Here is a 27,745-nt window from a genome sequence, read left to right on the forward strand (position 1 = left end):
GAGGATGCTAATGAGTTTGATGACAGTTGTATTTAAAAGAGTTTTATTTCCAGCAAGGCTGCAAGTTGGCCAACTTGGTGATAACTCTCAACTAAGCTTTCATTTACACGTTACCTAAATTTGAGAGAAACGAGAAAGGGAAACAGAGAGAGTGAGAAGGGGTGAAACCCAGAGAGATTCAGAGAGAAATACCAACCACAAAAAAAAAAAAAAAAGAAGGAAAAGAGAGAAAGAGATAAAAATTTCTTTTTGGTGCTCTTAATATAACACACAGTTGCAAGTGGCTACTAGATTTGGCGAAGTCCCCTTGTGTTTTTTCTAAATGGAAAGCTTAGGAAATGTCACCAGAATCCCAAAACTTTGGTGATTAGTAAACTTCCCAGATTCTTTCATATTCATTTCCATTAAGAATTTTGTGGTCATGGGCTAGAAGTAACCTCTGAAAGTGTTGTTCCAATTAATGTCTGCAGAGTGCTGAAATGTCAATGGAGAGAAACTTCAAGAAAACACAGCTAACTAGTTTTCACTTGACCTCACAGAGAGGGGCATTTTTATTCCAATTGTACATCTGAGGAAAGGAAGTTGAACAGCACTGTCATTTGCAGAGGCCCAAGGTAGAGCGAGGGACAGAGAACATCTGACTGCCGGGCCCCCAGCCAGCTCCTCGGAAAACCACAGCCTTCATTTTTCACGATCATATTTCTAGGAAGGAATGCATCTGTACTGATGAGGAAATCTGAACGACAAAATTCCAACATACTCCTATAGGAGAAGAGTGTGTGTCGAGAGAAGGTTAAGGGAAGAGATTAGCCTGTGGGATTAGTCATCTCCTGACTTGATTTTCTTTCCTTATAAGACAAAAAGAGAGGAATCTCATGAAAGGCTACACAGAGGGAGACGCTCCGAGTCCTCTCTGATCGTGTTCTTTCACTTTTCTAAATAATCTTGTATTCTTAAAGACCTTGTCCTTCCAAATTGCTCAAAGCACTCACAAACATTAATCAAACCTCAGGACTGTTGTAGGTGACATATATCATTACTCTCCACTTTCAGGTGGAGAAACAGGCTTAGAGAAATGAAGTTTCTAGTGCAAGATTACTCAGAAACTCCACAGTAGAATGAGGTCTAGAATTCATCATTCCCAGGCTGAAATCCATCCATTTTGCTGTGAGATTAATGACATTCAACAGGTCCTCCAGCAAAGTCTCCAATGGCCAAATCTTATTTTTAGGCCCAAGCTTTCCCCCATGTCCTCTTTCTGCAAACTTTAAATGGTGTCCATTACACTAACTATAATCTTTCCTGAGATATGAAATCTAAGATTCTCACAGGTTTTGCCTCAGAATAAACCCTTCAACCTTTACTTTATCCTCCCATCATACAATTTCTATTCACCCTAGGCTTGATACCTGCCCCAATTTCCCTTTCTTGGGAGTACAAATACCCCCGCTGGTATTAGTACAAAAAGAATTGATCCATGATATTTGGATAGTGCTTCATGGTTCATAAAAAGGCTTCATTTAACCCTTCAGTTGAACTTCACTATAGTCCTAAGACTTTTATAGACAAGGAAAGTGAATCAGGCTCAAAGAGGTTATGTGTCTAAAGTCGCATGGCTAAGAAATTTGTGTGGGGGTTGAGGGGGGGCAGGGAGACAAGAACCAAGTCTTCTAGGACTCAGATACAGAATATTTTATGTTACTGTTGGAGACAGCACCTGGAGAATGAATTTTCTGTATATACGGAAGAAGTCAACAAGGGCAATATAGTGTCTGAAAATAATCCAACCTCAAAGACAGTTTGTAGGTTTGATCTAGTAGAGTATTCCTTAAGTATTACTAAGGAACCTAGAACCACTACTTGAAAATCAAGAAGACTGCAACAAATGTAAGGTAACCTGTAAGCTATTTGGATGCAGGGACCTGAGATTTGGTTCACACTGAAACGTTCTGCTACATTGTGGGGAATAATTCATTCACGTAACTGAGACAAGTTTTGGGGTCAGAGTTATCATCCATTTTAGAAAAGAATATAGGTTCTGTAGATGTATGAAATGTTTTAAAGTATTAATTAGGTCAAGGTGGTCAATAGTGTTGTTCAAGTCATCTCTGTCTTTACTAATTTTTTATCTAGTTCTGTCAGTTGCTGAGAAAAGGGTGTTCAAATCTCTGACCATGACTGTGGACTTGTCTATTTCTCCCTTTAATTCTGCTCATTTTCACTTTGTATATTTTGCAGCTCTGTTATAAGGTGCATACTCACTTATTATTTTATACCTTCCTGATGAATAGACTCTTTATCATTATGTAATGTCCCTCTTTATCTCTGGAAATACTCTGCCGTTAAGTCTACTTTATCTGATAGTAATAGAGCTTTCTACCCTTCTTATGCTTACTGCTTGTATGGCTTATCTTTTCTGCCCACTTACTTTCAACCTGTATCATCTACTCAAGATCAAATAATTCTAAATTCTTAATTATATAAGAGCTTTTGTGAATTTTATTAGTTTGAGTGAGATACTGAGAGTATGATCATCTCTGGATGAATCAGTAAGAGGGAATTTCTGAACTTTCCCCCCTTCTCTCCAGAAGATAAATGCTAGTCCATGACCTGGTTACTTGGTCCATGATCATTAAGGTTTTCTTTTTTAAAAAGTTTTTTTAATTTAAATTCAATTAGCCAATGTATAGTACATCATCAGTTTCAGATGTAGCATTCAATAATTTATCAGTTGCATATAACACCCAGTACTCCAACATCCCTGCCTCTCATCTCTTCAACTAAAAGACACAAGCAGGGAGTCTCATTGAATTTCTTTCTTTCCTGAGACTCTTTCCTCAATGCTCCTTTTGTTTCTTTTTTAACCCCTTGGTTTGGTAATAGCTCCCATTTTTGATGCTCCTTTATCCCTTTTCAAATCCCTCCACAAAACTTACTTCTTTTTCTCAGTCTCGGTTTTTTTTCCTCCTTTCCAGCCACATCAACTCAACTAGATGTCTCCCAGTTTATTCAGTGTTTTGTTTAAGCCTAAATCAGACAGTCAACGCCTTGAGGCTGGGGTTTCATGCTCAGAATTCTGTGCTTTGCAAAATACCATCTGCACTTACCACACTCCACAAATAATAAATAATCAGACCAAAGAATCAGAAAACTGGTGCCAGATCACTGATTAGCATAAGTACTCAGCACATAGAAAGAGCTGTTGCTGCTGCCAAAGAAACGTTTTCTCCGAGAAAAGGAGAGCAGGGAACAAGAACCTTGGAAGAGATTCTTGGTCACAATTCAATTTGGATGAGACAGAGGACAAACTGACTGTGGAGGGGAAGGCCCCCGGGGCTCCTTCTCCCCCTCTGTGTCTTAAGAAACTGTGGCCTGAGAGCTCTCTCTAGGTCTTATGCTTCCTCTGTACCCAGCCCCTGGCACAGCGCCCGACATGAAGGAGCCACAGAATAAACATATTCTTGAACCGTTGACTTGAACCTAAAGTGTTAGGGGGACACTGAGCTCATTCCAGTGCCTAGCTATGGAATTGTTCTTTCAGACAGAGCCTGACTCCTGACTCATTCATAGACATCTAATTGCTATAGGAACTGGATTACTACATTAAACTCCATTTGATATTCATAATTCGATGTTCTGAACATAGAGAACTATGTGAAATAGGCTCTGGTTAAGAAGGCAGATCTCATATATATAACATTTTCATTTGTTATATACAAATATATATTTATATTTACTTTTATATATAATAAATGAAAAAATCTGTGAAAATGATTATATCTATATCTAGAATTTCAAAATGGTTCAGTGATAATATTTGATCCTTAAAGGGATACATCCTCAGCTACATAGAAAACTCACATTACAGAGGACTTGTAATGAAGACCCCAGTGGGTGGGGTCTGAAATTTCAGTTTACTGTCATTATATATCCTAGCTGGACCAACCATGAGTATACTTTTCTTTGTCTCTGCTTCCTCTCCCCCACATCCCTGTTTGCTAGAGGGATGAGCATGAGGTATATGAAAGCATATACCTTTCTAGCTTGCTCTAGAAATACCTGTACTATATCTTCTCCTATGAGGTATGGAGTTGGGGTTCTCCAACTACTAAGTTGTAGGATTCAGGTGGTCTGGGCCTGGTAACCTCAACACTCACATGCAAAAAGTTGGAGAATGACCATTTATCCATTCATTCAGTACACATTTCCTGAGCTCCTTCAATGAACCAGCTCCTTCATGAGTAAGATGAAGTTCCAGCCCTTTAGTAAGACTACAGCAAAGCCTTTAAATCCTGCAAAAGTTGGAAGTTTCTTATGATGTAGCTTTATCTTGGGATGGGAAGTAAAGACAAGGCTGATAAAGACATGACACTGATGGTCTAAATATCTTGCCTGTATCTTCTCAACTCTGAATATAGAAGACTCCTCTTTCATCTGGGACAAACCTGCTACTGACTGGGCTAACAGACAAAACCTTAAGGGCAAAAACAAGGCAGAAACAAAAGAGAAGACTGAGAAAACAGAGGGATGTGGGGGAGAGGAAGCAGAGACAAGGAAAGGTATACTCATGGTTGGCCCAATATGAATCTTGTGGACATTAGGTTCATGCTATGGGGTCTAGGGTTGGACAAATCTGTGCTCCCTTTCTTGGCCTGAGTGGGCTTTGCAGCGCCAGGCAATGATTAGCTAGAATAGAATGACTTAGATGGAAATACTAGGCTAATTAGGACAGTTTCAAGCCTCTGGAGAGCTGGGGTATATGCCTCTTGTAGGAAGGGAAGTCTAGGAAGATGATTTATAACATACATTTTTTGGCTGTGTACAGAAGATTTCCTCAAGAGGACTCAGCTGGATCTTCATTTAAGGGGCTCTGGATCTCAAGACTGGCTTAAGTTTAGAAATTGGTTGAGGGGCCTCAAGTCTCTACTGTGATTCAACTCAGAGTTCTCTTGAGCAAACCTAGTTTTTCTGCTTTTACAAATCTAGTGTAAAACTTTAGTAGACTGTCCATCTATTCAGCTCTAGAAATAGCAAAATTAACTAGCCAATGCCAGTGACTTCTGAGGTTCAGACCATTCTGTTTATTATTTTGGCTCTGCTACCCATTCTAGTAATTATATCCACCTTGCCTTTGTGACTGTCTGCCATTTAGCCCCTGCCATCCCTGAATCCACGGAAACCAGTTAGATGGCAACACAGAGCAGATCGGTTGTGCCTAGTTGGAGGGGGCATGTCTTACAAGATAAATCCACTCTAGCATTCAGATGTCCTGAAGCCTTTGGATACCTTCCTCTGTGACAACAGATCTCAAACTTTTTGGTCTCAGACTACTTGGCATTTCTTAGGAATTATTGAGAACTCTAAAGAATTTTTGTTTATTTGGGTTATATCTATTGTTTTTTACTGTATTAGAAATTAAAACTGAGAAGTTTAAAATATATGCTTTTGATACTATACCAGAACTTAATAAGTGGTAGTTTCTTGAAGGTTAATTACCGTATAAAATCTAAATGACATCAATATATTTTAATTCTGTAAAAACCACTGGTCTATCTTGAACTTTGGATGATATGGAACGATATTGAACTTAGAATATATTACAGTGTTATGCATTGGTCATTTGCAAAATATTGGTCCACTGACTTACACAGATCATCCAAATGTTGACACATTTTATTCTACAATAATGAGAATCACATTTGCTAATATTAGAAATTAAAAGCTGTCAAGTATATAGTGGCAGATACAAGTTTTCAGTATCTCTAATTTTCACTAGAAAGTTTGAATTTTTATTATCAACAAATGCTGCCAGTTGTTTTCACTGAAGTAACATGAAAATGTCAAGAAAAACCTATAGTTTGTCAGTCTTTTTTTTCAAGTAAAAGATGGTATTCCATGAAAAAACCTGCTAGTTCAGCTCCCAACTCAAACAGTCACACAAGTGCTTTTTCTCAAGATGACCATCATATTTCAGCATGCAGCAGAAGTGCTTTATAAATACTTCCCATCTGGGGGCACATGGGTGGCTCAGGTCGGTTAAGCGGCCAAATCTTGATTTCGGCTCAGGTCATGATCTCAGGGTCATGCGGTCGAGCCCCACGTTGGGCTCCCCACTCAGCACAAAGTCTGCTCCAGGATTCTCTCTCTTCCTCTCCCTCTGCCCTCCTCCCCTCCCCACTCCCCACCACTCATGCTCATGAGCGCTCTCTCTCTCTCTCTCAAATAAATAAATAAATCTTTAAAAAAATACTTCCCATTTCATTACACAGAATATTAAAAAGATGTGCACTCAAGGATTAAAACCTAATACAATTAATATTATTACTGCTTCATCAAGGATAGTCTTTTTTTTTTAAAGATTTTATTTATTTATTTGACAGAGACACATAGAGAGAGGGAACACAAGCAGGGGGAGTTGGAGCGGGAGAAGCAGGCTTCCCGAGGAGCAGGGAGCCCGATGCGGGGCTCGATCCCAGGACCCTGGGACCATGACCTGAGCCGAAGGCAGACGCTTAACGACTGAGCCACCCAGGTGCCCCCATCAAGGATAGTCTTAAGTGCAATTAACACTTTCTTTTTATTATGAGTGTGTGGCCATAAAGACTACAAGGGCAACTAGTATAGTTTGGAGATCCTGCTGGATTCTTGCTGACACACTCTACCCATAATTGCTTTTGCACCATCAGTGCAACATAGTGAAAAATGGAAATAACATCTTAGTATTATTATGAAAACAGTTTTGATCTTACGGACTCTGTGAAGGGTTTTGGGAGACCCCCAGGGCTCGGTGGACTACACTGTTAAGAATTGTTGCTCTACAGTGTATCAAAGAAGTTCTGGCATTTTATTTAGGATAGGCCACCTTTGCATCCAGAATTCAATCATCCAACCATGGTAGAGCCATTTCCAGCTGCTCTTGGCTGCTTGAGCTAGTACTTAGAACTCAGAATAGAGAATCTCTGTTTAGTGCACCCATATCAATGAATTAGGCCATGCCCAACATTATATTCCTTCCACCCTGACCTCTCACCTTTAGGATCTATGTAGGATTCCCATACATTTTCCCCATTTTCTGTGAAAATGGGCAAAATTGTGCAATTCTTTTTGTGTGCACTGCACCTTCTTGTGGATCATCAATTCTGTACATTACCCTTTGGGCCTGCCAGGAGTTGAGTCTGGTCGTAGGTCTAGAAGCAATGAGAATGCATGAGGGAAGGTCTAGAAAAGGATCAGCAGTCTCCTGCAAGGTCACCACCTCAGGATTGGCCATTTCAGGTTCCTTAGGTGAGGAGAGACTAACCTCCATAGACAGGAAGGAAAGAATGCTCCTTTCAACAATGAAGACTCAGCAGAATTTAGAGGTTTAAGGTCAGGATGTGCCCATATGTCCTCATTACAATATGAGCTGGGAATCTGAAGGCCTAAACTCACCATTTTCTTTCTTTCAAGTTCTCCAGCTTATTAAGAAGCATCTAACTAGCTCCTTTATACTTCTTATCTTTACGTTCTATGACAACATCTGCTCTTTCACAAAAAGCTTTGACTTCTGTTGGCAGTTGATCACGTGTGTTTGCAGATAATAGGTGATAATATAAGTTCTGTATCGGCATGACACAGATGACCAGTGTCCCCCTTTACCACTGGCAGTAGGGTAATTAATATATTTAAATCTAATCAGATCCAAGTAACAATTTCAGAAAACCCAAAGCTAATTCAGAGAACCCATCCTTAAGGCTCTGCTGCTCTAAAATCACTTCCAGTACTAATTTCTGTATCATAAGAGTTTGGAGAGAAGCAAACCCATGAGTGACATAGAGTAAGGGACTTTTAATATGCATTAGGCCTTGTGCAGTAATGGTTAAGCAGTCTACTTAAGGCCCTGCTTCCGTATCTCATGTGGGGCCCCAAGTCACCAGGGCCAATAGTCAGGAAAGAAAATTAGACATAAACTGGCGAGAGCAGATATGCATTAAGTGCTTACTATTATGTGCCCTCTGCTCTTCTGGGACCCACAGTGGTGTCCTTTGTTCACCTCATCCCTACTGACCTTGCTGGCATTCATGACTAAAGCCAGTGGCTGGCGTAATGCTCACTTAGGTCCCTTTTGGCTCAGTTAGGGATAGTAATCATGGCTGGCAGTCCTGCCTCATCTGCAGACCCCTCTGGAATTGAGCTAAGACTTATATTTGGCCTTGGTCCAGGTGGTCTCCTCTGCTGAGTATAATCCCATGTCAGATTGGCAGGCCCTCTGTGGCAAGTTCTCTAGATAGACCTCAGCCTAATTTGAGTTCTGCATGTCCTGGGTAACTGAAGGTGGTTTGGACAAGCTAAATTTGTATGTCTTCCGCTGTCCACTACACCGTACCCCTGGGTTTGCATTAAAGTAACACATCCCACGTTGATCAAGGGCATCCACAGCCCCAGATAAGGAATCAGAATAAAGATTCCTCTCCTCAGAATTCACTTGACTTCATTGGGTGCTTCTAAAGCACACCTGCCATTTCAGTTCATGATCTGTGTACATATGTACATGATGGGCGGGGAGGGGGGCAGGAGGGAGAGAGAGAGAGAGAGAGAGAAGGAGTTCTATGGATCCAATAGTGTGTTGGTCATCTGGATCTGTGAGGGAGAAAAGCCCTGGTGTGCAGTGTTTGCTAATTTCTAGCTACCATTGATTTAATGACTGCTCAGAAAATTTTTGAATTTTTACAAAGTAACCTTGCTAGCCAGTATAAGCTGACTCCAGTATTCAGGTGCCTGGAACCTTCCTTTATCTGTCTTTTTTCCGTCTTATTTATCTATTGTCTCTTCTTACAACTCCACAGCCAGAAAGAGTAGGCTTTGTTTTTTTTTTTTCTTTAAAAAATTTTTTAAAGATCTTATTTATTTATTTGAGAAAGAGACAGAGAGAGAGAGAGAGAGAGAGCATGTGTGAGAGCAAATGAGCAAGAGGGAGGGGGCAGAGGGGAGGGGAAGAAGACTCCCTGGTGAGTAGGGAGCCTGATGCGGGACTTGATCCCAGGACCCTGGGATCATGATGTGAGCCCAAGGCAGATGCTTAACTGACTGAGCCACCCAGGCACCCTGGGCTTTGTTTTCTTTCCATTATATCACCTTTCTATTTTGGAGTGGTAAGCCTCTTGGCTAGGGAAGTCATATAATTTATCATCTGAATCAGGACTTTTTTGAGAGTGAAAGGGAGGACTCTTAATTATTCATCAGGATAATAGGAATAAACCAAGACTGTCCCAGAAAACTGGAATATATGGTTACCCTACTCATGACCTAGTCTTCATAATCAGTAATTGTATCTTCCATAAAATATAGAAATACTCTATGATCTGAGTTCTCCATGCTTCCTTCCCAAAGAAATTTAAGAAATCTTTCACACCCAAAGGCTAGTTTTTAAGCCTGTTGTCTTGTTAAATAGGCCTCCAATGTGGAGGGCTACAAGAAAACATCCACTATTTTAATATTTTTATCCCTTTCTGTCAATAAATACAAATCTCCTTACAGACCATTGAAAGGGAAGCCCTGTCTTTGAAGTCAGATTGGGATACAAATTCAGGTTGTGCCATCATATAGTTTGTGATCTCGAGCAAGGCTCTCAATTTCTTAGAGCATTAGTTTTGTAGTCAGTGAACTGGGGGATGGTGGAATTGGAGTTTAATTTTGTTACCAGCTCTTCCTGATTCACCTGAGACTATCCTGATGTTAAAACTAAAAGTCTGTATCTCAAGAACCCTCCCAGTCCTAGGCAGACTGGGATGGCTGGTCACCGTATGACCCAGAACAATTGTTATGAAGCTCACATATCATGTTATAGTGCATCTCATCTAGATGGACCTGCTTTCCCCAGGGGAGGGTGACTGAATGGTCAGAGGACAACTACCTAGCAATGGTTTTCAGTTTTGCTTTATTCTGTGTCTCTATCGTTCTACTTTATTGCCAGCTCTGGCGGGGGAGTTACCATCTGTTTGGTGGACATACCTATGGATGATGAGTTTGTCCTTTAAGTCATCTCAGTAATGCAATTAATTATTAGGCACAAAGTAAGAATTGTGAAAACGGATCTGATATAATTCTAGGCCCAAAATGATTCTTTAAAGAAAACCTCTGTATTCCTCTTGCCACAGAAAGTCTATGTTGCCAGTGGTGGACATTATCCTCCTGTTACTTCTGTTGGAATGATCACCGCAATCCGAGAGGCAGAGGATCAATCAAGCGAGACATTCCATCCACCCTTCTGGGGACTAGTATGGCACTGTTTTCTCACAAAGGCTTTATTTCGATTGGCTTAATAAGAGCCTCTCTTTTTAAAATATAATGTGAGTTTAATACTGATGAGAGGGGCTGGACAGCCAGTATAGAAGTGAGTCTTCTATTCCCTGAGAAGGTTCAGCTGGTGTAGCTACAATATGAGTTTCTCTCCCCAAGTCTGAGTGGTGCAACCCTGACAGGTAGAAATTAGCTCTCAAGGGGCCTGTTTGGTCTCAGGGACTCATTCCAACTGTGACACCTTAGCCTCAGCTGCCCCATTATGCGGGGCAGAATAAATGACTCATGCAGAGGCAAGGCTTGGGATGACATCAACCTTTTTCCATCTGGAAAGAATTGAAATCACCAGCTCATTTTTGGTAGTCGCCTAGGGAGTAAAAATTGTGATTTAAGAAATTATGACTTGGAACTCAATTTGGGACAAAAAATATTTTTTTCTACTTATACCAGATGGTACATACACAGCACCTTCATTATCATCTCTTCAAGCACACATCCCTTTTCTAAATTGGTAGGCCCTTCATGGTTGGCGTTAATAAACCCAACTCTTCTTGAAACAACACATATTCCATGCGCTGGCTGGGAGGGAAGGATTAACGAGCTTCCATTCTTCCTTTCATTCCAACCTGCCTCCTCCCCTTCTGGCGAGTAAGTAATACTGGAGGCAGTGGTAGGAAGAGCAAGGATTAAGAACCATCAGAGTGCCTAGCACGTAGTAGGGATAATGAATGAGACCTAGTTGCTGGCCCTGGCCATGGCATTAAGTAGTTGTATGACCTACGAGTCATTCTACCACTTTGGTTCTGTTTCACAACTCTAAGTGAGGGGCTGGGGTGGGTAATCCTCAAAGCCTGTCCCATCTGTAAAAGCCAATGAGTTGCATGCTTCAACAGCTTTTCTACTTTTTCCTTCTTTTTCTAGTTTGTGTTCCTCTCTGCCTCTCCTTAGAAACTGAGTAGGTTGATGAGATGGCCCTTGTCGGGGATGAGGAAGGGATGGTGATTAAGACTGGTTAGGAAAAAAAATGGATGTTTCTTTTACACTCCATAGTCAAGTCCTGCTTTCAGCAGGAGCCTCCCCAAGGCACCAGGTGGCTCTGCCCTACTCTGCAGACATGGCTTCACAGAAGCCATCTTGTCCTTTTTCGCGTCAATCCTCATATTCCTTCTAACTCTAAATGGATCATCTCCAGCCTTGGGGAGTGTCCCTTTATGGTTCCTGGCAGTGTGTGCTGGTAAAACTGTCCTTGAAAAATGAAGTCCTAATTTGTAGGGCTTGTCCATTTTCATGGTGTAAATATTAATACTTCTGTGGCTGATTTCAAGCGAACAATGGTTGAACAACCTGCTGGAGAATTTCCTGAATATTTAATGCTGTTCTCATGAGCTGGTGTGAGCCGATTCCAGCACACCACTTGGCTTGGCATAGATTGTAAATAGAAACCAGACCTTCTACTTCTTTCTTTGGTCTATGGTTTCGACACAATGTGGCGCACATAGTAGGAAGACAAGTGAAACCACTGGTTGACAGAGCCTCTTTGTGCCTTGATTAGTACAATCTTCCTTACTTCCTGCTATAGACTGAGGGCTCATATCTTCCCCAAATTCATATGTTGAAACCTAATCCCCAGTGTGATGGTATTAGGAGGTGGGGACTTTGGGAAGTTGTTAGGTCATAAGGGTGAGGCCCTCATGAATGGGATTAGTGCCCTTTCAAAAGAGACCCCAGAGAGCTCTCTCCCCCCTTTCCACCACATGAAGACACAGTAAGAAAATGGCGGTCTGTGAACCAGGAAGGATGCCCTCATCAGACACCAAGTTGGCTGGTGCCTTGATCTTAAACTTCCCAGCCTCCAGAATTGTAAGAAATGAATTCCTGTTGTTTATAAGCCACCCCGTCTTGTGTTCTGTTACAGCAGCCTGAACAGACTAAGGTATTTTCCTAATCTTTCTTAGGAGTAACTGTATTAATTTCCCAGCTGGTCTTGGCCCCAACCTCTAATTCATTCTATTTATTGTAGTTTTCTTTTCAGCTTACAAATTAGTCTGGTTTGTTTTTTTTTTCCGTTCCTTTCCTCTTCTGGTACTTTGATATTTAACGCACATACACACCCATGAAAACAAAATCACCTTTAAGCTTCCCTGTCTATATCTTGGAAAAAAGGTACTGCTAGAGCTCAACTTCATGCTGTGTGAACTCCACCTCACACTGGAGTTTTCTCGTGGTCCATGTCAGTCTGTAAGGTACTCAAGGATTCCTTCTTGAAATGACATCCATGGTGATCTCTGGGAATTGCACACCAGGTCAGAGGACTATTTTAGAGACTAACCTATTATTAACAAATCAGACACTGACTACACAAAAACTTTCATAAATAAAAGAACTGCCTCTATTGGGCTCTTTCTCTTCTCAGTTCTTCCCTTGTTTAACTTTTGCCCGAATGTTGTTGTGCGAGCTTAGTTTGTAGGGCTGTGCCAGCTGAGGCTCTGGGACTAAGTGTTCCTTTTTCAGGCAGAGACGTTTCATCTGGAGCCAGCCTTGACTTTTCTTTCAGCCATAATGTAAGCATGAAAATATGAAAATGAACAGCACAAATAAGGTTTTATGGCTTTCCCCGGCAACGTCGGAAGCCAGGAAAGGCAATAACAGAATTCAATCCTTCATCCTCCTTCCCTATTAACTTGATTTCAATTTCTCTTCCAGAATAAATATTCGACAAATTTCCTCATTAGTGTGGAGCTGGAGGAAGTGCGGTCATTTTGGCTTGGGCACGTCAATACTGTTCTTCCCTGGCAGTTCTGCCTCGCAGAGTTTAGTGTTGGGTTTGCAATTTCTACCAGGCTGTATGGCAAAGACTAAATAAAGAAGGTGATGAGGTTGCTGAGTAGGGGTCCAAGAACAGATAACATAGGTCAAGGCTGAGGTGTGCTGGCAGAGATGTGCTCAAGACCAAACTGTGCATGCACTGGCTATACTCATGCTCAGGAGCGCAATCCATTCTCCAAAGTGGAAAAAGACAAGACAGCTACAGAAATAGAGTGAAGCCTTCAACAAATTAAAAGCAGTCGTTTTCTTCCCAGACTTCAGGAATTAAAGCATTAGGAGGTCAATTGCAAATTAGATCAGGGAGGAGTGAAACATATGCACACTACAGAAGGGGTACATGAGATAATTTTGAGATGGGATGGTGAGGGCCAGCCTGTAGCAAAGTTATATGATTTCTTTTGGCATCCCCAGCTTCTGCTGTCCTACCATCTTATCTTGCTTCAAAGTCTTCTGACTCCCCACCCTTTCCAGGGCCTTCCAATTCCACCCATTCAGTGAGACCGTGGATTCTTGCTAAAACAGATGCTTCCAGGAGAATGCCATATGCGGAATCTGATAATCTGGAACTCAGGTTTACATGTAAATATCTGCCTTCCTTTAGCTCTCTATTCCGATGATGTGCAAACGTGCATGCATACTTAGAATAATTTGGGAAGCCTTTCAAAATACCAATCTATTCCCTTCCCTTCTCACCTTCATCCAAGGAAGCAGGGCAGTAAGGGGGCGGCGGTACTAGGCGGATGTGGTGGTGGGAGGCAGCCTGATTGCTGAGGAACAAAGTGGGAAGATGTAGAGGTGGCAGATGGAGCAGGCAGCTGGAAGGCTGCGGATTGGTTACCTTTAGCAAATAAGCTAATTGAGCAAATAGGTAAATATATTGAGGATAGTCAATTCATACTTCTCACCATCTGAGACAAGATTTTCAAACATGGAAATAGGGAAGGCTAGAAAGATGCTGAAGTGTTGGACTGAAGCTGTAAGTATTGGTATGAACTCATGAATTCTTAAATATATATACATAGATGTAGAAATAGTTTGAGCATACCACGTTCCCAGATCTTGGTTTTTATATGCTTCCTCCACTCAAAGGAGCCAGGGCTCCTTAGAGGAATGGCTGACTATAAGGCTAGGGCAAGGAAAGAACCAGATGAACCTCAGTCATCTTGTTGTGACAGAAAGTAATGCTCAAAGAATGATGGGGACATATCAATAGGACATATAAGTCAGCTTGAAGAGCTCCTACTGGCCAAACCTAGGACAACTAAAGCATCAAGATAAATAATGAGAACACTGGATTGAAATGCAATGAATAAAATAATACTCCATAAGTTCACACTGATATAAATAAATGTGTACATAAGGAAATGAAGGGAAAGAAGTAGTTCTTCCTTACAGTAGAGTTCCAACTACTAAGTGTGCAAAGTTGATGTACAGTATATAGGTGTAATATTGGACTATCTCCCCACAAAACACTAATCGGATACAAAGAAAAGTGGTGACTTTGCCGTGGAGAACTTGGCAGACATAAACTTGGCCAGATGATCGGGGTTAACATCACTAGTAGTGGGACAGGCCATAGTGTAGCCTTGGAATGTGACGTGCTGAGAAGAGCACAGCATCTTTTCTCCAATGTTTCTGCCAAGAATGCATGGCTTGTGTCTAAGGAAACATCTAACTGATCCAAGTGGAGGGTCATCCTAGTGAATGAAAAGTCTGTCTCTTTAAGACAGTCAAGTACACAGAGCCAGGGAAAGGAAAGACTGTTCCAGACCGAAGGAGAACAATGAGACAATGGGTGTTTCTGGAGAGGAATGAGAAAAAAGACACTCAGACAGTTGGAGAAATCTGAATGGGGTCAGTGGATTGGAAGTTGGTGTTGTGTTGATGCTGATTTTCAGACTGGGACAGTGGTCTGATGGTTTCACAAAAGAGTGTTCTTGTTTTGTGAAAGTAGACATGGAGTATTTAGGAGTCGTGAGTCATGATGTTGGGAAAAAAAACAGACTCTCTCTGTACACACATACACACAAACATATACACACACATATATATATATGCACACACACACATATATATATACCCACACAGATTAGCAAATAAAAATGTTTATATTTCTCTATTAATACATTTATAAATATACTTTACATATATATCTGTATGTGTGTTAGAGTTACTAAAATTAGCATAAATACATAGAGCCCTTGGACAATAATGGAGAAATGAAATGACAACTTCTAAAATTTTCTCCATCTTTATTTGTCATCATTTGGATCAAATGCATACAAGATATCATGGACCCATTTAACCTCCTCAGAGTTCGTGAAATACCCCTTTTTGGTCATCACGTTAGAATGAAAATCTATGACACTACATTAGTCATTCATTTAAAGATTTTTTTCTAATTTGAGAGAGAGAGTGTGTGTGGGCATGAGTGGGGGGAGGGGCAGAGGGAGAGAATCTTCAAGCAGACTCCTCGCTGAATGCAGAGCCCCATGCGGGGCTCAATCTCACGACCCTGAGATCATGACCTGAACCAAAACCAAGAGTCGGATGTTTATACTGACTGAGCCACCCAGGTGCCCCTCATTTATACTGCTATTTTAGTAATCCTTCAAAGCCACAAGTAGCATTCATTCACACAGTATTTAATGAGCACTTACTATGTGCCAGGCCCTGTTTGACATAAGGACAATGGTCATCTGGTGGTACCATCTCATTAAGTTGTGACCACACCATAGCAGTGTTAACACATACTGTGTTTATTCTGACTGAAAATGGAAACTGTTCATACGGTGCCTACTGACAAAACCTTTCCACAACACCAGGAAACTGAGAGAAGCTCTTTTAGAACAGAACCATGTTCCCTTGGTGATCTGCATGGGCCACACCTCTTCAGGCCATGGTCCACACGTGTGACTTCCAAAATAGTCCAACACTTCCCAGTAGCAGGTCTCCCCTGAGTAGAGCCACATGCTCTCGTGTGTCTGAGGCAAATACATGTTTTCTGGACTGGAAATCAGAGCTCTGTGTCTTCATTCTTGGAGATTCCAAATACATGGGCATGAAAGAGGTGACTACAAATCCTTACATCGTCTTAAGTGACAGTGGCTCTGATAGGCTCTGACTGGGCTTAATGTGTTACCAACAGAGGAGAAGCAGAATATCTAGGCCTTGGACCCTGGAGGGAGACTGGCCGGGCCAAAAGGCTCCCTCTTCTCTGGGTCAGCTTTGGTAGGAGCCCCGGCCTTGGCCTTGAGCCCGACTTCCCCCTGACTGCCCTGGTAATGATCCCAGCCTGACCTGGCTGAGCTTACCTCCCTCTGCTAAGAAATGCATGTTAGGGAGCCTAGGGCAAGGCAGAGGGGTGGTAGGTGAGAGACTCTGCTCAAAGTTTCTTTTACCGCAGTGTAGACATTGTGGTTTTGTTGGAATCACATTTAGGTTTATGTGCATTTGGTTTTATGAAATACCCAGGGCCATTTGCCCAGGAGTGAAGTGAGTTGACCCAGCTCGGCCACAAATGACATTCTGGCTAGAGATAAGCTCCTGTAGGGAAGGGGACTCAAGGGGACAGTGTGGTGAGGGGGAAAGCACACGAGGACCTGGGCTCTGCCGCCGCCCTGCTGCCAGTCAGCTGTGTGACCAAAGGCAGGCCCCTTGACCTCTCTGTGACTGTTTCCTCCTCTCTAAAATGCATGGGGGTAGAACCAGTGACCTCTCAAAGCCCCTCCAGCGCAAACACTCTATGATTCTGTGCAGGACTGCCTACATAATTTGCAGGGTCCAGGACAAAATGAAAACGCAGGGCCCCTTGTTAAAGTATTAAGAATTTCACGACAGCAACAGCAGAACATTAAGGGAAGCATAGGGTCGTTCCAGCACAGGGCCCATGAAGCCTTGATTCTGTGGGTGTCCCCATCACTACCCTTTGTTAATTACATTTGAAGGAGCATCTGCTCAATATAGTGGGAAGCATATGGACCCTGCCGTCAGAAACACTTGGTCTGGGCGCCTGGGTGGCTCAGTTGGTTAAGCGTCTGCCTTCGGCTCAGGTCATGATCCCAGGGTTCTGGGATCCAGCCCCGCATCGGGCTCCCTGCTCTGCGGGGAGCCTGCGTCTCCCTCTCCTCCCCGCTTGTGCTCTCTCTTGCTATCTCTGTCACAATCTCTGTCTCTCTCTCTCTCAAATAAATAAATAAAATCTTGAAAAAGGAAAGACTTGGTCTTCCCATGTTGGTCCTGTGTACTAGTGTGTGATCTTGGGTTTCTCGTGTAACCGCTGCTTGCCTCAATCTCCCCGTGTGTGAAACAGACAGAGCGCCCCCACCCAGCAGGCTGGCTGTTAGGGATAAAGACAGAGGCAGAGAGCGTGCGGAGGGGCTTCAGGAAGCAGCAACCCCAGTGTTGCCAGTACCCTGTGTGAACACGAAACGGAGTTCGATCTGAAAGACCGTTTCGTGGAGCTACTGCTTTTCAAAGCAAGGCTATGTGCTGCTAGAAAAACAGATTCAAAACAGACTTTATTTCTGCAAAAAAAAAAAAAAAGTCACGAGTGGTTTTTTACAGTAACTGCGTCTGTGGCACTCTGCTTTTTGGACCACACACTCTCCGATTTAGGAAGGCATTCCGTTCCCAATTGTAAATTATCTCCTGGGCCCGTTACTTTTTGCACTCAGTTCCCCATCCTCCCACTCTTTCCCCTGCTATTCAGGACTGTACATGGCTTCTGAGAAAACCATCTGAGTTTCACATTTACTTCGTGGCTATTATTCTTGTTTGCTTTCCTTCACATGCTTGCACACGTGCAGTCTTGCCTTGTTCCTGTGTAGTCAGAGACGACCAGACCAGCCTCTCCTTGGGTCTCTCTCTGCTCTGCTTAATCTGCTGAGCACAGGTAGGCTTCTGCAGAGGAGGGAATTCCACTCATTCATTCATATGCTCATTCTTCCCACCCATCACTCACTCAACATTTTTCCAGCACTTATATGTGCTGGCCATGTTGCCAGGTGCTGGGAATATAAAGATGAATTAGGACTTTTAAGAAGCTCCAGAGGTAATGGGAGAGACAGATGAGTGAACATAAAACCCAAGATACAAGGTAAATGCCTTTGTAAGGATTGCAGGGGTGGGCTGGGGCTGGGGTGGGGGAGAGAGGACTCTCATGAGTTCAGTTTCCACCTGGCTGAGTCAGAGAAGGGAACATTTTGAGCTGGGTCTTGAAGTAGGAGTAGGAGTTTTCCAGGAAAAGATATGTCCATCTGAGAGGAACCCTGCAACCTCACTACTGCTTTGCCACCCTTTAAGTCATCCCTTGTCATCTCCCTGACACATCTGGTGGAGGGTGATCCTTGTGGAACTGCAGGTTCACACACTGGGCAGGCCTTGGCGCATGCTCTACCATCTTGTTCTAGTGGGTGAGAATGTCTGGAGGTGAGGTCCCTGCACTCTCCTCTTTACCTTGGTGATGTGGTGCTTCACTCCTTCCCCTTTTCTTTCCTTCTCTCTCAGGGGAAGAGGTCCTTTCTCCTTCCAAAGGCAGCTCTTCCTCTGGGACTCCAAGCCAATTTTGACAGAGAGAAATGAGACTAGAACTTTCCAGGGGAAGAAAACAATTTCAGCAACTGGGTAAAGATGGGAAAGTACCATGCATGTTTGGAAAATAGTGAGCAATCCAGATTTGCTGAAGCTATCTCGTCTAAGTTAATCTACTTGATGAGTACGAAAATCTACATATTCTTTTAGGAAATATATAGTAAATGGCATAACTTAGGACTTTGCCTTATGCTTCAACAAAAACATTTATTTGAGTGCTTTATGTTTTTGTTGGTGTTAGTTTTGTTACACACATACACACGCACGCATACACACAAATCATGCTGGGTAGTGTGGACACACAGACCTTGCTCTTGAGGACCTCACAGTCTCTTAGGGAGGAGGGAATAACAATTTCATATGGTAAGTACTATCAGTACTAGCAAAGATGTGTGCAGTGCCTCTGGTAGCCGGAGGAGGGAAAGGAAATTAAGTTGGAATGGATTCTAAGGGAAACAATATAGATAGATAGCATTTGATTTAGGCCTGCAACAATAAGTATAAGTTTGTCAGTAAAAAAGAGAAAAGTAGGGTGTTTCAGGTACAGGGAACAGGAAGAAAGCTGTGTGTGTGTGTGTGTGTGTAGTGGAGTATGGTGTGTGAAAATGTGTTCATAGAAAGGCAAGTTATCTCAGGGGCTACAGTGGTTTTTAATGGAGGTGAGGTAGTTATTCCTGGTGGTTCTCAATGGGGGTGATTTTATGTCCCAGGAAACAGTTGGCAATGTCTCTGGACACTTTTTGGTTGTCATGACCTTGGGGGTGGGGTCCCACTAGCATCTAGTGGGTAGAAGCCAGGGTTGGTGCTAAATGTTCTCTAATGCACAAGACAGCCCTGACAACTAAGAATTGTCCCATTTGAAATGTCAATAGTGTTGAGACTCTGACACCCTGGAGTAGAGTATGGCGGTCCTAGAAAGAAGTGGCAAGAGATGAGGTTGGGAAGGTAGATTAGTGTTAATTTGTGTAAGGTCTTAAATGCCATATAACATAATGGAGGTTTCTAGAAAAGCAAGAGTTTCATTTTTATTCATTTGATTGGTGGCATTTTACTCAATGATACTCATTTATAATATGGTTCAATTAAAAGTGGTAATGTTTACAAGTGATAACAGAGCACTTGAACAACGATTTTCTTATGGAAAAGTGTTCATTACTGTCCCCTCCCTCATTGCCACCTAGATTCCTTTGTCCCCTGCCACTCCCTCCCCACCTCCCCCTAAGGTGTCCAGGGTCATCTGGACCCATGAAGTGCAAGGGCTGAGCTCAGAGTAAAAGTGGACCCGGTCCCTTTGCGAGGGTGAGTGAACTGCTCACTGGTTTAGAGTTACAGTGAGGTATGGGTTTTCAAGAAAGATGGGCTCCGATCCAGGACTAATACTGGATGTTTGTGAACAGAAGTCTGAGGATCACTTTTTCTAAGCTTTATTTATATTGGAAAAGCTGAGTTCATAGTCTCCTCACTTCATTCAGTACTTTCCCCCACACTCTTGCATATGAATCCTTGCCGCATACCCAGAACTGGGTGGTAGATCTACTCCATTATTAGGAAGTTGATAATTAGCTGGAACTTACTTAGGAAACACAGAACTTCCAAGGCCTAGTGTCAACCTTCTAAAATAAGGTATCTGCCCAGAAAGTATTTCCCAAAATATGGGGGACCAGAAAGGTTACAGGGCAGGCTCTTCATTCAGATCAAAGACGACCGATTACTAAAGATTGTATACTAGTGCTTCTCAAAACTTGGAGGCCAGAGAACATTTTCAAATACTGGGATTTTTGTTGGCACACTTCAGGGGATTAAATGTTACCTACTGTTATCATCCCGCTATGATGGCATTCATATGCTGAAGTTAAAAGGATACAACCTACATGCCCAGAAAGGAAGTAAGATCACAAATATAAAGTCAGACAAGTGCTCCGAAAGTGTATGCTCCAGAGTAGGATTGCCAGGTAAAATACAGGATGCTCAGTTATTTTTGAATTTCAGATAAATAATGAATATTACTATAGTATAAATATGTCCCCTGATAAATTCATTTATCTGAAATTCAAATTCAACTGAGCACCCTGTATTTTTATTTGCTAAGGCTGGCAATCCTACCCCAGAGAGAAAACAAGATGGCAGTCTTCTATTTATTCAGTCAGTATCTGTGCCCACACGCTTCTCAGGGCAGCTGGTCTCTCTGAATATTATTGCTCATATTACAGCTTTTCCATATGGGCCCTTGACCCAAGACAACTACCTCACCTAGTGTTCCTACGGAAGAAATCATAAAATGCTGGGGATGGAGAAACGGCTGCCTGGAGAGGGTTTACTCAGAGATACTGGTCTCTGACGTGGCAGATTTCTGAAGTATTTTCTTCATTTGACAGATATTAATTGAGCACACTTAGGAAAAGTACTTAGTAAGAAAAAGGAACTAAATCATTTCTTGTTAAAGTAAGAAACGCATCATTCCTGTTTTCATGATGCTTACATGCTTATGGGGGAAGAGTTTTCATACCAGTTTTAATATCCTTAATTTTTATCCCAGAGTTGACCTGAGTTAGATGTGACCCTGCATATTGGCTTTATCTCACTTTAGCTTCTTGTCACTATTTGAATACTTTTGCGTCTTGCCCTGATCATATTTTCTTATATACTTCCAGGGCAAAATTCTTGCTAAGTGGCAGCTCTCACAGTAGATTTTATGAGAATACACAGTGATACATACTGGTGTGAAAAAGAAAGCTTTTAGGAGTATGACTGTCCTGAGAACTTTTTGTTTCTTGGCTGTGTGCATGTGTGTATGTGTTTGTGAGAATATCTGGGTGCACAGATGGTGGGTCTCTTGAAAACGCTGGGTGTACAAAGACTATCTCCTTTCTGAGTGAACCTTAAGTTTTAAAAAACATTTTCTTGACTAGTTTAGTTGCAAAAGCAAACACTTGGAAGATTCCAGTAACAACTTCTTGTGCAGCAAAGATGGCCGCTGTCAGAGCCTGGGTGAGGAGCAGACACTGAAATGTGGCTGGGCTCCATCCCCTGGCAGAGCACGAGGGTGTGATGTTCCACTAGAGGCCCTGGTACCTTCTCAGAAACCTGCCAAATCCGGCACAGACTTGCTAGCAGCCACAACCGAGAGATCCTACTGACCCATGCCCAGTTCTCAGGACGTAACTGGCAAGAGAGAAGAAAGCAAACAAGCAACCAAATCCCTACGCACCTTATAAATCTGACTTGGAAATTTTGCTGCAAGGCTGTCAAAAAGTAGAAACAATATTCCAAGGCCAGTTCTTGGGCATTTAATCTTTAAGGTAGGAAAAATACATCCAATTATCTATCAACTTGTTTTTTAAGTCTAGCATTCCCAGGATCAGATGACTCTGGTCCTTGAAAATGAACTTAGGTTATGCACCCCTGGCCAAAGCGAGGCCTTTGGGTCACTCTTCAAGGGACACGCCTTGAAATCACACGCATCTCCTTTGCCTGTGAGATATTTCCTTGATTATCTGAATCTCAGCTGCCAGGGGTAAGTTGATTTGTCGCCGTTCTGTCTGAGGTTGTGGAGCTAGGATTCCCTTGGAGGAATGGAATGCGGATTAAGTTACTTGGCTTGGCGTCGGACTGAAGCCAGAACGAGCCAGTTAGAGAGAGTAATCTGGGTACAGCCTTTTTCTGCCCCCTGGTGGAAAAGGTGTGTATTGAACTAGCCATAAAGACCGTACCTGAGCAAGCACTATTAAGATGTCCATGCCCAGGTCCACGGGGAATGATTATACCTAAAGCTATTAAGTTAAACTAAAATGTGAATCTACATGTCACAGTAGAAAGATATATTAAATGAATGGAGTTTGAAAGGTTTCTCTCTGAGAGTCTGATTTCTCAGTAATGGGACTTTAATTCTACCCCCTTTTTTTGTTTGCTAAGAACATGTTTTTCATTTTTCTCTCTAAAGTCTTTTTTTTCCCCCTTCAACCATTATTTCATGTATCTTGAGATAGTTATAAGAATCTTGTAAGGAGTAATCTTTAAACATTTTTAAAAAATGAAAATCAGCATTTGATTGAGAGAGACTGTAATTCTTACATACTCCAGATCATAAACTGGGATCATACCTATACATTCAGATCAAAATCCAAACCAAAATTCACTTTCAGAATTCAAATGAATCATGTTAGTCTTATACCTTCTGAGAGTCCCTCAATGCAAGTGAGAGGCTGTCTCTTTAAGACTTTTGCATGCAAACTGCACTTTGTTTTTAAGTGGGCTCCCTGCCCAGCACCCAGCATAGAGCTCAGCTCAGAGTCTTGATCTCAGGCCCTGAGATGCAGACCTGAGCTGAGATCAAGAGTCGGATGCTTAAATAACTAAGCCACCCAGGCGTCCCTGCAAATTACATTTTGAAAGAGCCTATGCTTTTTTTTTTTGTTTTGTAAGTCCTGAAAATGCCAAAATTTTTCCCAAAAAGTATAGACAGGTAGAAGCATGCACTTTAAATTTAAATCTATGGCAGAATACATTTTAGAATCAGGAAAATTTTTGGAGACTAGTGTGTGGGATATTAACACATTATGCATATAAGTGTATGGCTGACCTTTCAAATGTGTTCCAGTGACTTCCAGAGCTATTATGTTTTTTTTTTTTTGAATGAAGAATTTTTTTATGCCAAGCTAGTACTTGGTTCTTATGGGAAAGCTTATTTATGAATTAACTCAGTATTTATTTAGCAAGCATTTCCTGAGCACCCAGGTGCCAGCAGGATGGAGGATATATATCTTCTGCCTGGAGGTGCTTACAGAACTGAGCACAAGTGTCTCAAGAACAAGACCAACTGTGGTCAGTATCATGAGGCAGGTAGAGATGAAGTGAGATGGAAGTTCAGAGTCAGAAGCGATTAATGCCAACCTTCAGTGCAGGGGAAACGAGGGGCATCTGAACTGGGAATTAAGGGATGAACATAAAATTTGGACATAAATTTGGACATAAAATTTTTCTACACGGCAGAAATTTGGAAATTTCTTCTAAAGGACTATTTTTCCTTAGGAAAATAAATTATGGGCAGCGGATGAATTCCATGGAAATAAACTTTCACCCATTCAGGTGACTTTTAAAATGTGAGAATTAGTTACAATTCAGATACTGTCAACTCTTGATCGACTTCTGTCCTTTACACGTGAGATTTCAGCTTTCCTCCTCAAAATACTCCTCTCTCTCCTGACCAAAAGCAGTAAAACAAGAGAGGAGGAATAACCATTTTATCCCATCTCTCTGTCCCTATCTTTTCTGTAGGTCACCGGTGCTACTCATTTGATATTTAGCGCGCACTTATTATATGCCAGATACTCTGCCAGATACCAGAAGGCAACAATTAACAAACATACATGATCTTTCTTCCGAAAAAGCTTTTACTGAATGGAGATAGTCAAATAAGCAATAGAATAAAAACTCTTAATGTACAATAAGAAAAGCAATACACCACAGAGGTCAATAAGCTGTCTTCTGGCATAAGGCAGTCTGGATTCAAATGTGAGTTCCGTTGAATAGACTCAATCATGTGACCTTGGGCTACTTACTCAACCTCTTTTCACTCCAATTTTTTTTTAAAGATTTTGTTTATTTATTTATTTAGAGTGGGGTGGGGGAGGGGCAGAGGGAGACAGAGAATCTCCAGCAGACTCCATGCTGAGTGGGGAGCCTGACCCGGGGCTCAATCTCACAATCCTGAGATCATGCATGACTTGAGCCAAAATCAAGAGTCGGATGCTTAGCCGACTGAGCCACCCAGGAGACGCTTCACTTCAATTTTTGATAGAAATATATTCCTAGCTTACCTAACAGTCCAAGCAATTGTTTCTGGTGTACAATGACTTCCTCCAGACAACAATTCCACGTTGTGACTCTGCCGTCCTCTGGGGCTTCATCCTAACTACTGAACAGGAAAGAGAGAGTGTGGAAGAGGCATAGGTACTTCTTAAAGACACTACTCCGGGGATGGCATCCATTGTATAAAACTCAGTGACATGGTCACCCTGAATTCCAGAGCGGCTGGGAAGAGCAGCCCAGCTGTACATCCAGCAGTAAGCGGAGAACATGGATCTTGTTGTACAGCTAGCCAGCTTTGATACATAGTTTTTATATCATGTGATGAGCTTCAGGCTTTATCGTGGAATTAATATGCCATTGACAGAAAAGGACTGAAATGATCATATTTTGAATTTTGGAAAAGTCATTCTATCAGCAGCAAAGAGAATGGCTTGGCTGATTGATTGGATAACTTGGTGGAGAGAAATATTATTCAGTGAAACACAGGAAGAGATACAAGTTTTCAGGGAGGAGGGTGGGAGGTGACTTCAGGTTGGGATGTGTTGACTATGAGATGCTTTGGCATCATCAGGGGAAAATACAGATACATGCTCTAGTTACCTGCTCTGAAGTCTGAAGCTCAGGAAAGAAATTTGAGCTGCAGACAGGGATTTGTATTTTCATCTTCTGGATGTAGCCATGGGAGCATGTAGAGAACACCGTACCTAAGGAATGGGCAGAGGGAGAGGGACTGGCAAAGGACACTGAGTGGGAGCATCCCAAGCAAGAAGGAAAAATGGGGGAATGTAATGTCACAGATGCCCCAGGAAGGAATTATTTCAAGGAAGAAGTAGTTGACAGTGTCCAAGCAAGACACTGGATATTTTGAAAAAGAAGCTGTGTGAATGTGCTGATTATTCTGTTTATCCACCCTTCTCTCCCCTTCTCTGTGCCCCAGAGGCTGAGCCCTATAGACTTTATCACTTGAGCTCCTTTGCCCTCTGGCTTCCAATGCGGTTTGGCCAATGGCAGATCAGAAAGCAGAAGAGGGCAAGATATTCCTCCCATTCCCTCCCTGTTTCCGTGTCTGGTCTCAGGAAGTAGATGCACCCCACCTTAACTTCAGTTCCCACCAGGTGCCCTGTTCTCACTGTTCCACTTCCTTTTGTGTCTCTTCAGCTCCAGGAATGATAATGGCTTACCACTGTCCCTACTCTGAGCACATCACCATTACATGGTTGTTGCCTACATTTCTGTAAGTAACCCCTTCTTTTGAACCATCTGGAGTGGATTCCACTTCCTTCTGGCATACTCACTGATAAAGTAATCAGTAGGAAGTCAGAAACCAAACTGTCATGGGTTGAAGACTGAGTAGTACATAGTGAAGGAGTTAGACTTCCAAGGAGTTTGGCCGTGGAATTAGTTTCTCCTTCCTTTCATTATGAAAGGGAAGGAGAGAGAGGACAACCAGTATAAACACCCTGAAGAGGGAAGAGTTTGTTCCTTCCAAGATGGAAGAGACTTATGTTTAAATGCTGATGAGAAAGAGCCAATAGAGAAGAGTATATTGTTGATGTTCAAGAGTAGGGGGTTCTTCTATTGCCTGAAGTGTATGGGAAGGCAGAAATATTTGAGACGTGGAACATAGATGGGGGACTTGCCTTAGGTGAGAGGAGGACTGCCTTATCCAATGTAACTGGAGGACTGGAAGATGGGATGGGTAGGGAGGACAAGTAGGTTTATAGGTTTCGCATTAGGAACTTGAAAAGTTCTTGTCTAAGGACATGTTTTTTCCTGTGATCACAGAAAATTCAGAGAGCAGAATTAATATAGGGGTAGGCATTTGCCAGGCAAATGTGATAGAAGTATAGTGAGGTGAGGGAGTAGGGAACATTGGCCAGTGATGGACTGGGAGAATCTAAGCTGTATACAGATCAGGGTGAAGGTGAGAGAAAAAACAGTTAAGGACTGGTGCTTCAGGGACTTTTAAGATCAGATTTATAAGGAGTAACTTGAGTAAGAAAGTTGAAAAGACAGGAAGCTTTTGTGACAAACAGAAATGTCTGAATTTATGATTGCAGAGATGGAACAACTGTGGATGACAAGATTTAGGACCTCACTCGTGAACGTATGACTGGAGTGAAGCAAATGTGAAGGTCACTGGAGATGAGGACCATGCAGTAGCTGGGATGCTAGAGGACTTGGGATGGAGAGGAACTAGGGAATTCAAGATCACTACTTCAGTGAAGGAAAATGAATGGAAAAGCATTTCTTCCCCATTCCAGGAGTCCCTAGCATTTTCCTCATCAGCCTAATCTGTGTCTCCCTCAGAATCCTGGGTCTCATATGATCAGGCCACATAGGAACCCCTGCCCCAGGCCTAGAATCTAGCTTTGCAACACCTCCTCCCTCTCACTATGTCAGGGGCTCACCGATGAGAGAGTGCCAGTGCCTGCTTTCCATACGGTGGGGAAGCTGATCCTGGGGATATGACAGGGTACAGGTTCCCACTCTGGCTGCTGGGGCTTGTAGGGGGTGAGGGGCAACAAAGCTGAGGAAAGATGTGCTCCTGCTACCACCTTGACTGTGGAAAGCACTTTTCTGTAACAGTCCTGGGATCCAGAGTCAGCCTCTAGAGAACCAGTGGCAGGGACAGCATGTATGTTGGAGTCAAATATCTTTGTAGAGCTGGCTCTGGATTCTAATCATTACCCTTTATAATAATTTTATGGGGGAATGCATTCAGTTTCAAACAATGGACTTAGAAATGGCTCTTCTAAATCAGAGATTTCCATATTAAAATTGTGTTGGCCTCTAAATACCTCAGAAAATAGAGTGGCAAAAATCATGCTATCAATGGACATTTTTTTCTTTTTTCTTTACATGTCTATGAGGCTCTAGGAGTTGAGATAGAAGATTGACTTGTCAGCAATGATCCTTGCTAAGAGCGCTTTGTATTTGCAGTTTAGATATTTTGACATTTAAAAATATCATTTACTGGGGCACCTGGATGGCTCCGTTGGTTAAGCGACTGCCTTCGGCTCAGGTCACGATCCTGGAGTCCTGGGATGGAGTCCCACATCCGGCTCCTAGCTCAGCGGGGAGCCTGCTTCTCCCTCTGACCCTCTCCCCTCTCATGCTGTTTCTCTCTCTCTCTCTCTCAAATAAATAAATAAATAAAATCTTTTAAAAAATAAAATAAACATATCATTTATCATGTTAGAGAGGTAATTTGGGTTCATTGAACATAATTCTGAAAGTA

At 42.2% G+C, this 27,745-nt stretch overlaps 1 protein-coding gene across 1 annotated transcript in view; it reads right to left on the bottom strand.

Annotated features, from left to right (window-relative positions):
* Window positions 1-394: 394 nt before the first annotated feature.
* The window catches only part of GTPBP8 (GTP binding protein 8 (putative)), a 69,924-nt gene continuing 42,573 nt past the window's right edge, over window positions 395-27,745 (bottom strand). The window contains exon 6 of the mRNA XM_035000165.1: window positions 395-702. Coding sequence (XP_034856056.1) covers window positions 552-702 — 151 coding nt within the window. The 3' untranslated portion in view covers window positions 395-551. The remainder of the gene's footprint in view (window positions 703-27,745) is intronic.

Source organism: Mirounga leonina, unplaced genomic scaffold (genome assembly GCF_011800145.1).
Source record: "Mirounga leonina isolate KUSES-001 unplaced genomic scaffold, KU_Mleo_1.0 Mir_115, whole genome shotgun sequence".
Taxonomy (NCBI): domain Eukaryota; kingdom Metazoa; phylum Chordata; class Mammalia; order Carnivora; family Phocidae; genus Mirounga; species Mirounga leonina.